This window comes from Charadrius vociferus, unplaced genomic scaffold (genome assembly GCF_000708025.1).
Source record: "Charadrius vociferus isolate BGI_N301 unplaced genomic scaffold, ASM70802v2 scaffold90, whole genome shotgun sequence".
Taxonomy (NCBI): domain Eukaryota; kingdom Metazoa; phylum Chordata; class Aves; order Charadriiformes; family Charadriidae; genus Charadrius; species Charadrius vociferus.
In genome coordinates this window covers 2,237,336-2,250,773 of record NW_009647222.1, presented here as the reverse complement: position 1 = coordinate 2,250,773, position 13,438 = coordinate 2,237,336, and the positions used below count along the sequence as shown (strand labels likewise).

Below are 13,438 nucleotides of genomic sequence, written 5' to 3'. Positions count from 1 at the left end.
CTACTGAGGACGTTTTTTCATGTAAACCAAGAGATAGGCAGTTTCTCCCCTGTGGAAGCAAATAGAAAACAAAAGAACATGTATGTTTGAAGATCTAGGTTGCAAGAAACCTCTCAGTTTTGCTCCTGCTCAGCTTTTTGAGGTTTAGGGTCAACTGAACTTGCCCTCTCCAGTTCCCGACGCAGCATACAACGCTGACCTCCTGGCAGTGCTATAGCTTATAGGAGGGATTCTCTCTCTTCACGGCTCATTTTCTTATGACGCATCAAAACAAAAACCATGGAGGAATGCTGACTGACGTATCTAATTTAGTCTGGATATAGGGTCCACGTGGCAATCAAAAATAACAAGACTAGTTCTGCAGTCCCACTACTCAGTAATCCTGCAAGCTCCCAGTATAGTCATATACAGTCACACCGGAGTAACCAGAATACAAGGATGCCTCTTCTACTCTCCTGCATGCCCTTTACATCCCAGGCAATATGCAGTTCAAACCATTTGTTTTGCTTCTCTTTGCTACTCTCATTCCAAACCCCAGAGCAGCATTCGGTAAAAACAGAGATGTGTTTGCTTACCAGTGGAGGTTGGAATGCCCATAGGTGCATTTAACATCATCCCACAATACCTGGAGAAGAAAAACACACAAGAGGCGGCGGGTAAAAACTCTCTCAAGAGATGGACAAGTTGTGATACCAGTACACCAATTTCATAAGAGTGGTATAAGTGGTATTTCCAGGAACTAAGTACCTTTTAGTAAATCGGTTTAATGCTTTTACCCTTAGAGGAAAAACAGTTGCTTTGCCTCTTCTAAACATGTATATTAAACAGACCTAGAGTACATACAGTAGGGGGTACAGCAAATGGCTGCTTCTGCAAATTGGAAAGCAGGACCTGAGGCCTTGTTTGGTATAGAAGCTGGAGCCATTTTGCCCTCAGCTCAGAGTACACTGTAGCAGAGGAGTAAGATGCACAAAGCTCTGCAGCTTCAGTTTTCTTTCATGATTCTCTTTAATCAAAAGTCAATCAGACTGAATGAAACCCAGAGGAGTGTCCAGGAAGCTACAAAAGAAACACAGATTTGTCTCACCTGGCAAACCTCAGAATCGTTGAAGCAATACCATTTATGTTCTGTGAGACTTCGAATATAGGCACAGTAGTGTCCACAACTACTTGATCCTGAATGAGCAACAACAGCAAAAAGTTCATACTTCCAGCCAGCCTGTGAAGAACAACAAAGGGTAACTTGCAGTGAAGCAATTTTCGTTTGCCATTGGCTGAAGACAAGCAGCAGCCAAGACATCAAGAATGTGTGTTTCATATGGAAAAAGGAGAAAGATTAGACTGGCCTCGAGGAACCTGCCTTTTTTACTCTTACCCTCAGAGTTTTGCCTACCAGCTATGAGCTGGCAGCCTCCCTGGAGATCACAGGAATGTGAAAAGGGCAGAAGGACAGCAAAGGGGCAGCAAAGGGGTTACACTACAGCCAACACTGCACCAGCGATGTTTTGCTATTGTCACCCTTTCCCTTGTTATTTCCCAGTAAGGGGAAGCGATCCACAGTGTGACAGATCACTCTCAGCTGCTTGGCAAAGCTGTCATCTCCCTGCTAATCCTGACTCTGTGGCAAACACCGCATGGGAAACTGCCAGGAATGGGGTTCCCCTGTCTCGGATTGGTGACCCTTCTGCAAAGCAGTGGGTCTGCTGCTCACTGAGGCCGTCTTGCCCTGGAGGCTGAACCACAGGACAGACAGAAGTTGCCTCCAAGACACTGTTTACAATGTTTGGATTTGGTCATCCAAATTAACTGTGTTTTCATCTTTTCTTTAGTATATTTAGAAATGGAAGAAAAAGTTTATACAAAACACTCTTGGGAAAAAAGGGAGTGTTTTGGTGGGTTTTTTTTGTAAAGCCTGGGTTTTGTCCTTATGGCAGAAAGCTCCAGTTACAGTGCCTTTAGTGATTTAATCTCAGCACAGAAAGTTGAACAATGCCTGAACCAGTTAAAACCATGGGATGTGAGACACCACCAGGCACAAGGTAAAGCGCGAGACATACATTTTTTAAGACAGGTGCTTTGAACTGAGGCAAGTACTGGTGTGATCTCTTTAATTTTTACGAGACTTGAGCAGAGGGGAAAAGCAAATCTGCCCTTTTTAAACAGGGCATTAGGAATATCTCACCTTTTCATCGCTGTCTGCTTCGCACTGATTTTCTGTCAAGACTGCATTGAAATCAAGGTCTTGTGGGAATGGTAGATAGTGACTGAGCTTTTGAACATTGGCTGATTTTTCGAAGCAGAAGCGCTTTAGGTGTATGGTCAGAGTCTGTGGTAGACGGACTAGCTTCATGCTCTGTAAAGCAATAAAGAATGCAATTGGAAACTAAGGAACAAACCCTGGGGAGGTGGGGTGGAAACACCCAGTGAACGGAGTGGGGAGCAGTCAGTGCTACAGGGAATAACTGCCAATTCCACCAGACAGCAGATGTCAAACCTTTGTAGCTCATCTGCACACGAGACAGATACAGGTAACGGAGCTGTGATAACCAAGTTTCTCAACTTCAGTGTGCTCAGCACCCAGCCTTGGGCTGTCTCATGGACTGCTTCGTTTCTCATCTGCTTTCTTAACCCTAGGTTGGTAGCACTAGGTAGGTGAGGAGAGGCAAGCCAACTTCCTTGTGACATGTGGCCACCAGAGCCCCGTGGAGGATGCCAAGCTGACAGTTCACTGCTTCCAGCACTGTCTTTGTTGGTATTACTGCTGGTGCCATGGCTGCCACCAAGACATATGGATGCACTGTGGCCTCGGAGGAGGCCCACTGGCAAAAATGTTGAGGAGAGTCCCCTCCAAGACTTGAGCTGAGGCAGTCTACCTCACATACCTCTCTCTTCAATGCACTTGCCTCTTCATGAAACAGATAATTCATTGGCTGGCAGAGACCAATACTGTAAAAAATGGGGACCCCAGTGGAGAGCCAGGAAGAAAGGAAATCACCCTACAGTATCCTACTTTTATGTGTATGCGCAGCTCCAGTAACATATTCTTGTCTACCCCTGGAGATAAGCAGCAGTGTAAAGCCCCACAGTGGAAACACAACATAAACCAACAAAAGCTTTTCCACTGGTAGAGAAATGCTACATCCTTTGGTGCCTTACATTAAAATCCATGAAAGCATTATTTTGTTGCTACAGCTACATCTACAGTAGGGATCCTCCTAACAGCAAAGATGCACGTGGTTTACACCTAACTGACATTGCTGTACTGACAAATCTTTGAGTTGTTGATCTCTGCTTAAACTGATATGGTTGAGTCCTTTTCCCACCCTTCCCAGTCCTAAAGGGACTTCTGGGTATAAGAGACATACGGGGAAATAACTCTCTGATTACCTGCAGAAAAGGTGTTCTCCTTCCACACTGTTCACAGAAACACATGTTGTGATGAGTCAGCTCTTCTGGACTGAAAAAGTATTGCAGACAGTCCTCCTAAGAAGACAGAGGAGATTTCTTTCAACTGAATTCCTTCAAGCTGGATTTCTATTTCTACTTTGTTTCACAGGGTAAAAGCAAACAACAAAGCTACAGAAGGCATATTTTATTCAAAGGACAAAAGATTGCCTAGCAGCCTAAAAAAAAGGTACCCCATTTTTCCTAGCTGCTGCTGTGATTACATTAGTTGAAAAAAAATAGAGTAATGCATTTTCCACAAAAGAGATGTTGATGCATAAGTGTCTTTTATACCTTTTACGACCATTGTCATAGCAGCCTCCCTTCTGAAGGGAACATAAGGCCCAATATACAGACTGGACCCGCTTCCTTCAGAAGTCTGCTGCCTCCCTAGAGTCCGGGTTAAAGATGTGAAGAGAAAGCTTCCTACCCTGATATGGCCCACAGATTACTATCCATTACTGATCTTTCAGGTACAGAGCAATGAAGCCGCACCAAGAAGTCCAAGGGCAATCAAGAGAGACTTCAGAGCCTTGGGATCATTGATTAAGAGATCAGGAGCACCAGTAGTGTTCGCTGTCCTTCCAGTGGCAGGGAATGATGAGGGAAGAAACAGTAGGACCTAACAGATCAATACCTGGCTCCGAGCCTGGTGTCACTGGCAGGACTTTAGGTTTTTTGATCATGGGTCAGTTTATACAACACCAGGCCTGTAGGCAACAGATGGGGTACACCTGTCTCAAAGGGGGAAAAGGATCTTTGCACGTGAGTTGGCAGGGCTTATCGAAAGAGCTTTAAACTAGATAGGAAGGGAGAAAGGGATAAAAACAGGTTTGCTAGAGACAGCACATCAATGTTTGTTGGACAGAGTGCTAGTGAGGTCCTTTGGTCTGCCATCCCCGTGGAGGTAGGGGATGGAGTGTCATCGACAGCAAAGATGCAAAGGATATTGATAAGTTAGAAATCACGCAAGCGCCTGGGAACATCCAGGTAGGACTTAGGGCTTCTCCCTCTAAAAAGGTAACAGGATCAATGGCCCAACTGAAGTGCATCTACACCAGTGCATGCAGCATGAGCATCAAACAGGAGGAACTGGAAGCCATTGTGCAGCAGAAAAACTATGATATAGTCGCCACCACAGAAACATGGTGGGATGATACGCACAACTGGAGTGCTGCATTGAATGGGTATAAACTCTTCAGAAGGGATAGGCAAGGAAGGAGAGGCGGTGGAGTGGCCCTGTATGTTAGGGAGGTTTTTTGATTGTCTTGCACTTAATGATAGTGATGATAGCATTGAGTGTTTATGGGTAAGAATCAGGGAAAAGACCAACAAGGCAGATATCATGGTGGGAGTCTGTTACAGACCACCCAACCCAGATCAAGAGGCAGACAATATATTCTATAAGCAGCTAGGAGAAGTCTTACGATCACTACCACTTGTTCTTATGAGGGACTTCAACGTACCAGAAGTCTGCTGCAAATACAATACAGGAGAGAGTAAACAGTCTGGGAGGTTTCTGGAATGTGTGGAAGATAGCTTCTTTACACAGCTAGTGAGTGAGCCAACTAGGGAAGGTGTCCTGCTAGACCTGCTGATCGCAAACAGAAAAGGACTCGTGGGGGATGTGAAGGCTGCAGGCTGTCTTGGGCATAGTGATCACAAAATGATAGAGCTTTTGATTCTTGGAGAAGTAAGGAGGGGGATTAGTAGAACTGTCACCTTCAACTTCCAGAGAGAAGACTTCGACCTGTTTAGGAGACTGGTTGACAGAGTCCCTTGGAAGGCAGTCCTGAAGGGCAAGGGAGTCCCGGAAGGCTGGACATTCTTCAAGAAGGAAATCTTTAGGGCACAGGAGATGGCCGACCCCACATGCTGAAAGATGAGCCAGAGGGGAAGAAAACTAGCCTGACTAAACCAAGATCTCTGACTGGAACTTAGGAAGAAAAGGAAAGTTTATGGCCTATGGAAGAAAGGGCAGGCCACTCAGGAAGACTACAAAAATTGCATAAGGCTATGCAGGGAGAAAATTAGAAGAGCAAAGCCCAACTAGAACTTAATCTACCATTTGTTGTAAAAGACAATAAAAAGCATTTCTATAAATACATTAACAACAAAAGGACTAAGGAAAATCTCCATCCTTTATTGGATTCAGTCTTTAATAGTAAGACCACTTGTTCTCTGGGTACCCAGCCCCCCAGGCTGGAAGACAGGGATGGGGAGCAGAATGAAACCCCTATAATCCAAGGGGAAACAGTTAGCAACCTGCTACGCCACTTAGATGCACACAAGTCTATAGGGCTGGATGGGATTCCCTCAAGGGTACCGAGGGAGCTGGCAGAAGTGCTCACCAAGTCACTTTCCATCATTTATCAGCAGTGCTGGCTAACCGGGGAGGTCCCAGTTGACTGGAGGCTAGCAAATGTGATGCCCATCTACAAGAAGGGCCGGAAGCAGGATCCAGGCAACTACAGGCCTGTCAGTCTGATCTGGGTGCCAGGGAAGGTTATGGAACAGATCATTTTGAGTACCATTAAGCGGCACATGCAGGACAACCAGGCAATCAGGCCCAGTCAGCATGGGTTTATGAAAGGCAGGTCCTGCTTGACTAATGACAAGGTGACCCACTCAGTGGATGAGGGAAAGGCTGTGGCTGTTGTTTACCTCGACTTTAGTAAAGCCTTCAACATCATTTCCCACAGCATTCTCCCAGAGAAACTGGGTGCTCATGGCTTGGATGTGCATACGCTTTGCTGGGTGAAAAACTGGCTAGATGGCCAGGCCCAAAGAGTTGTGGGGAATGGAGTTAAAGCCAATTGGCAGCTGGTCACAAGAGGCATTTCCCAGGGCTCAGGATTAGGGCCAGTTCTCTTTAATACCTTTATCAACGACCTGGATGAGGGGATCAAGTGCACCCTCAGTAAGTTTGCAGATGACACCAAGTTGTGTTGATCTGCCTGAGGGTCGGAAGGCTCTACAGGAAGATTTGGATAGGCTGGATCAATGGACTGAGGCCAATAGTATGAGGGTCAATAAGGACAAGTGCCAGTTCCTGCACTTGGGTCACAACAACCCCATGCAATGCTACAGGCTTGGGGAAGAGTGGCTGGAAAACTGGCCAGCCAAAAAAGACCTGGGGGTATTGGTCAATAGGCAGCTGAATGTAAGCCAGCCATGTGTCCAGGTGGCCAAGAAGGCCAATAGCGTCCTGGCCTGTATCAGAAATAGCATGGCCAGCAGGACTAGGGAGGTGATTGTTCCCCTGTACTCAGCACTGGTGAGGCCACACCTCAAGTACTGTGTTCAGCTTTGGGCCCCTCACTACAAGACAGACACTGAGATTCTGGAGTGAGTCCAACAGCAACAAAGATGGTGAAGGCTCTAGAGCACAAGTCTTATGAGAAGCAGCTGAGGGAACTGGGGTTGTTTAGCTCGGAGAAAAGAAGGCTGAGGGGAGACCTTATCACTCTCTACAACTACCTTAAAGGAGGTTGAAGTGAGGTAGGGGTCAGTCTCTTCTCCCAAGTAACATGCCATAGGGCACAAGGAAATGGCCTCAGGCTGCGTCAGGGGAGGTTTAGACTGGATATTAGGAAACATTTCTTTACTGAAAGGGTTATCAAGTATTGAAACAGGCTGCCCAGGGACGCGGTTGAGTCACCATCCCTAGAAGTATTTAAAAGATGGGTAGATGTGGCACTTAGGAATATGGGCCCCTCACTACAAGACAGACACTGAGATTCTGGAGTGAGTCCAACAGCAACAAAGATGGTGAAGGCTCTAGAGCACAAGTCTTATGAGAAGCAGCTGAGGGAACTGGGGTTGTTTAGCTCGGAGAAAAGAAGGCTGAGGGGAGACCTTATCACTCTCTACAACTACCTTAAAGGAGGTTGAAGTGAGGTAGGGGTCAGTCTCTTCTCCCAAGTAACATGCCATAGGGCACAAGGAAATGGCCTCAGGCTGCGTCAGGGGAGGTTTAGACTGGATATTAGGAAACATTTCTTTACTGAAAGGGTTATCAAGTATTGAAACAGGCTGCCCAGGGACGCGGTTGAGTCACCATCCCTAGAAGTATTTAAAAGATGGGTAGATGTGGCACTTAGGAATATGATTTAGTGAGACATGGCACTGTTAGGTTTACTGTTGGACTTGATGGTCGCAAAGGCCTCTTCCAACCCTATCAGTTCTACGATACTATTTCAAAGCCTTAGAGGTTCTGAAAGACGTTCCTTTAGGCTGGAACAATATAAAGCAGTCAGAGAATAAATAAGGCCGAATGGTCCAGCGTGACCTGAAAAATCCACTGTCTATTTGTGGCAGCACCTACATAGCCACAATCACTGCTATATCTGGATGTCAAACAGCAGCACTGATTTAACAGTAAAAGAACACTGCACTGGGCAAACGAAGGGTGTCTGGTCAGGCATAACAAGTTATCTAGGGCACCTCACTATGGTATCTAAGGTCTCACAGGTACACATCACTGTGTCATATCAGTCTTTAAATCTGACAGAGTATTTATTCAATACCCTTTTTAGAAAGGTAATTCAAGGACTTTATTTTCCATCCTCCAAATCAAGCAAGTTTTTCTGAGAAATTGAGAACACCTCAAAATAAAGAATAAATGTGAATGAGAAAAGATCACCTCAAAGCCCCACACACCGTCCAGAGATTCTTGCAGAGATTCGGGAGATACCAGTGCTGCAAGAAGACTCCCACAGTGAACAGAGGGGAATCTTCTTCCTAAGGAAACAGTGCTGCCACTGAACTTACCAGAGTCTTCAGCCTGTGAGAATTGGAATCCAACACTGGGAGCGGAAGTGTTAACATGCTGCTGTTCCTCTTTGTTTCAAGAGAGCATTTCTGACAGGCCAGGTGCTCCTGTACACAAATAGTGTACAAATTACTCAGCTCTTCAACCTGGAGACGCAAAAAATGGCCAAAACGAGATTTATGAACACAGCTGAGGTATCTCCCCTCTGTGGGTGGGAAAGCCCATGTGGACATGTTACTTCACACAATGTTACTGCTTTAAGGCTTGAACCCAGATCTGAAATCGACTTATGGGAACAGGGCACTTTCCACCATTTAAAAGAGAACAACTCCTTCCCCTCATCCCCTAGCAGAGGGGAAAGACACAGCCTATAACAAGATCAGACAGTTAAATGTCTGCTTTGATACAGAATTTTATTGTTTTTTTTGAAACTGAAGCAGGAACCTGTCTTATGTATGAATAAAACTATGACAGTGGGTGAGGAAGAGTCACTTTCCTTCCACCTTACACAGCTCCCCCCTGGGAGGAACTGTCATATACATAAAATACTAACAGTGACTAATTATAATGAAATGTACATGGCCGACTTCAATGAACAGAGGAGCTGTGTCAAGACATGCCAATAAATGCTTAAATAAATTTGGGGAAAAAAGGAATGCGAGGTAACTAAATTCAGTGTTGCAAGAAGACCAATCTTTTTGTTATTAATCAACTTTCCCGTTAGAATGGAGACCCTAGCATGCCCTAAAAGTAGGACAAACAAAAGTTAACTGTGATTCAAAATGCTGAAGCCTATGAAATCAAGATTCCCTCTCCCATTGGAAAGATGCAAGGAAAGATCCCAACAGGGGATAATTTTAAGAATTTCATTTAGGACAATTATCAGTGAATGGGATTCTTCTTCAAGAAGCAGAGGAAACCACACAGAACAAGGGCCAAAGGAAATGGTGTTCATTTCAGTGACTGTACTTACCAGCTCTGGCTTTTTCATCTGCTTCTTTATCAAGTTCCAGACAGTCAGAAAGAGCTGGGCAGCATCATGCTGCACAAACACTGGACAAACAGAAAACACAGCCTCAATCAGTATTATGAACAGCATCAAGCACAGATTTCCCACAGATGGTAAAGGGAGATTTATTGTCCTCCATAAGCCCAGTCTCTTGTTCCCTTGCCACTCCCTGCCAGGGACACTAAGCTTAGACTGGAGACGAGCTACAGTGTCTTCGTGTGACCTGAGCAGGACACGGGAAAAGATGTGAGGGCTTGAGTGCCCAGTAAAACCCAGTGCAAAAATCATGTCCTCGTCACTGGACGCAGGGCCAAGAGTTTACCCGATACCTACTGGAGGCTAGAGCTCAGGCATCTCATTGAGTTGAGGGTTGCATTTATCTGAGTCCTCCTTAGAAACAAAACAGGGAAGATTCTGTTCTGCTTTTCACCTTCGTTACTCCACAGACTTGTCTTCCTCATCCCCTTGCTAAGGCAATAACACTCCTGGGATAAAAATGATAGGGAGGCTTATCCGTATGTCTCATCCACAGAATGGTATAAACCCCTTGATCCCTACCCAGGGAACAAGCACACAGTTTCAGCAGAGGATGCCAAGGATGACATAGTAACATCATGCTTTGGCTTACTACTCTGTCTAAACTTGCATATTAAAAAAACTAAGATGGTGGGATACAGCTTGGTGCACAGCTTGCTTAGAATGGCTCAGCAGAGAATTGCTTCAAGATTGAACTCGGGGAAAAATAAAAATCCACATCCTTGAATGCTGATGTTCTCAGCCCATGATGAACTCAAAATTTAGGAACTGGGCAAAAACTACACGTAGTTTAGCAAAATCTTGATATTTCTGGACTATCTCTATGCTTAACCATAAGTAAAACAAATTTTGTGGAATAATCCAACACCCTGAGGTAGAAGTGCTTTCAACTTCCCTGCAAGTCTGCAGGTACTGACTTCAGCTGGGTTATAGTAAGATTACAGACATCTCTGACTAAATAAATCTCAGAAAATACACTTTTCCTCATGTCTAATAGCACACCTGTGATCCAGGTAAAACATCACTTGCTGGGATATAGGACTTTATGAACCAGACCTGAACTTTAGAGCAGGACAAGGTGGGAAACTGTCAAGCTTTACAAACTCTCTTTGGGCATCTCTCTCTAATTGTAAGAAAGAAGGCAGAATGCAGAGTCATTCAGTCTCAGGGGTGAAAATGATGCAAACAGAAACATTCAGGTTATCTCATGTTCCTCCTTAATATAGGTCTGGGCTGGCTACCGTCTGTCTTTCAATGCTGTCCTGTTTTGGCTTTTATATGATAAAGATCAGGGCATTTGGATATACCGTGCATATTTGTAAACATAGACAGACTCTCAGCATCCCGTTGTCACTGATCACTTGTGCATTTAACAGTCTCTGTCCTTTGGGACCCTGTCCAGGTGGGAAGTTAAGCCAGCAAATTCTTTTCTCTGCCCTTATAACAAGGAACAGGAACTATATTGCTTCTGTCCTTGGGGATCTGGGTGAACTCAGTATATTTTCTACACAATCCTTTCCTTCTCATAAGAAATAACAGCTGTTTCACTATTACCGTGCCAGTATAGCAAGACAAATCAAGCTGTAAGCTGTCCTCTCTCTGCCCAGCACAACTCTTCCCTCTGGCCAGTATCAGTAGCTGAGTCTTCTAGTAGTCTGATAGTCTTCCCACCCTTTGGACACCAGCCAGGATATCGAGCAGGGGCTTCCCCACCACCACCTTCACAAGACACTGCATCTCACTCACAACTGGCAGGCAGCTATAAAGAGCACTACGTCATCATGTACCTAACTCCTCGCACTTCTGAATCTCCGAATGAGTGTCTGCACTGCTTGTTAGTGCTTGATAATTAACATCCCTGCTCTGCAGACAGAAGTGGGCACGAGGTGGCGCTGCTTACATTTCACTCTGTGTACTGAAAGACAGCGAGCGAGGGCTATGGGAGAAACAGCTTTCTGCTTGCCACACTGCATCTCCTCCAACAGCAAGAGCATCTGGTATGGGACATTCCTACTCTTATGCCGAGCACATGGTGGCACTGTGATCCTATAAAGAGAAGAAGCAACATGAATGGTAATCGAGCAGTACAATGGAGAAATATTAAACATCACACCTGAAGGAGCAGAGGTGGATAGCACAGATAGCAACTCAAAAGGAACCAGAATGGGCATGTTTTCAGCAAAAGAAGGAAAAAGGGGAAGGCCACACCTGCACTAGCTCATCCCACAGTGCAGGCTGACAGTTCTAAAGTAAAAGGCCACAATTTTAACACATTTTAACATATCCTCTTATGGTAAAGAGAGAGACAAGTCATAAACACCCAGTTCAGGACTGCAGCTTACCGATGTGCAAATGGCAAATGAATCAGATGACTAACAAGTCAGAACACTGCAACTTCTACCTTTGCGGGCCCTAGTCTGTATAAGACAGACACAACAAGGCGGAGACCTTGCTGAGTGAGCTGAAAGCACCTTGCTAGCACCTTGATGATCCAAGCCTTCAAATACACATCCCGTATAAAAAAGGGAGTGGAGACAACAGAGCAACAACAGAAGTATGTCAGATAGTTCAAAAATAGGTGGTACCTTCGAAGTATCCCTGTGAAGTGTATATTCATGAGGAACACTTGGAGCAGAGAGTTCAGGCAGCAGCTCTGTCCAATGTTGTACAGTCCAATAGCTCCTGTAGGCACAGAAAAAGAGGAAGTGAGGCCTGGAGATAGGTACAAGAAAAGAAACTGAAAATTGTTTGAAAGTGGCAAACTCCTCTTGCACATGTTCAGCCATTCAGTGCATAGGCCCAGCATCTTGGTCGGATCCGAAAAAGTGTTCAACATATTCTTATGTTCCCCAAGCAGACAACATTTAGTTCTGTTTGGCAACTGACAGGAAAAAAACAAGTAAGCCTGGCTGATGATACTCAGATGTCTCCCAGTTCCTCTATTTTCAGTCCTCTCATGACACACCTAAACATAAAAAAACAGAAGGCAAAGGCTGCCTGTAGGAGGATTTTTATTCAACCATTTATACAGCCAGGCCTAATAACAAAATGAAGAGCTGCATGTGGGACCACATGCTAGCTGTCCACCACACAGGCTTCAAGTTTCCCCTTCAGCCTACCTCTAGTATTTTTGTCTCATTTCAAACAAAGGAACTAGCCTGAGAGAAGTGGAAAAATCAAGTCACAGCTGTTTGCACTGCATATAAAAGGATGGCATATTCTGTGCTCCAAAGGGGTATATGTAATCATGGTCAGAAATTACGAGTTCTTCTTCTGAAGTCATCACCAAAGGCAGTAAGGACATGGAATGGAAACTCAGAAACACATAGAGTCAGTGGTAAGGGTGGGCTATAGCTGGGATAGAACAGTAAGTACACCTGAAATACCTATGACAGCTTTTGAGAGGCCAATCTAGTGATGCAGCAGAATAACTAGGGCCTAGTCCATGGTTTAGCAAATCCAGAAGCAATGCTGGCTGTGTTTGGAAAGAAACAGGGCTAGCATCTAGACCTTTTTGGCTGCAATGGCCAATTTGAGGACTCAAAAGGGGAAAAAGCTCCGTGATCCTCATGTAATCCCTTCCCAAAAACCCAAAAAGGTTACTTGGCGGGGCAAAATGAGAATCATCTGTATATTCCTCAGTGAAGAGATAAAGAATAGGAGAAAATGAAACCTAAGGACAGAGAATGGAACAGCAGGCACTTGTCCTGGTTTGAGGACAGAAACAGAAAAAAGGAGAGTGAAGACTAGACAAAACATTATTACCATTTTTTAAATCTGCCACACCAAAGACTAATGTTAGCCTCTGGTCTTTGGCCTTCGGCTCTTCGGCTTCATCTTTATTATTTTGTACTTTTGATTCTGCCTTCATGGTCTCACTTGCTGCCAGCTCTAGGTTCTTACTTCTTTCTTGATGTCCACTTCTTTGTCCCATCAACAATATTGTACAAAGACAGAAGGACTGCAGAAAGACACAGAAAGACCAGTAAGATGGGGAGCAGCCAGAAACACAGGATTTGTCTTTGTATTTGACATTTTCATTATGAAAAAGCTGGAATATCAATAAAATTAGTAAGATTACTGCGACCAGCATTTGGTATATTTCACGTAACATGGGTATTGTAGGTGTGCTGGCTATTGGGAAGGTAACAGACATTGCACATCTTGTCTTCCTT

The 13,438-nt window shown here is 44.7% G+C and overlaps 1 protein-coding gene across 1 annotated transcript; it reads right to left on the bottom strand.

The window, feature by feature from the left end:
* On the bottom strand, positions 1–13,197 carry USP18 (ubiquitin specific peptidase 18). The gene is made up of 10 exons (XM_009879640.1): positions 13,029–13,197; positions 11,849–11,945; positions 11,164–11,309; positions 9,192–9,271; positions 8,218–8,364; positions 3,388–3,483; positions 2,183–2,353; positions 1,088–1,219; positions 576–625; positions 1–49 (listed from the first exon to the last, which is right to left on the bottom strand). The coding sequence occupies exons 1-10, from the start codon at positions 13,195–13,197 to the stop codon at positions 1–3; spliced, it is 1,137 nt and encodes a 378-aa protein (XP_009877942.1).
* Positions 13,198–13,438: the final 241 nt, after the last annotated feature.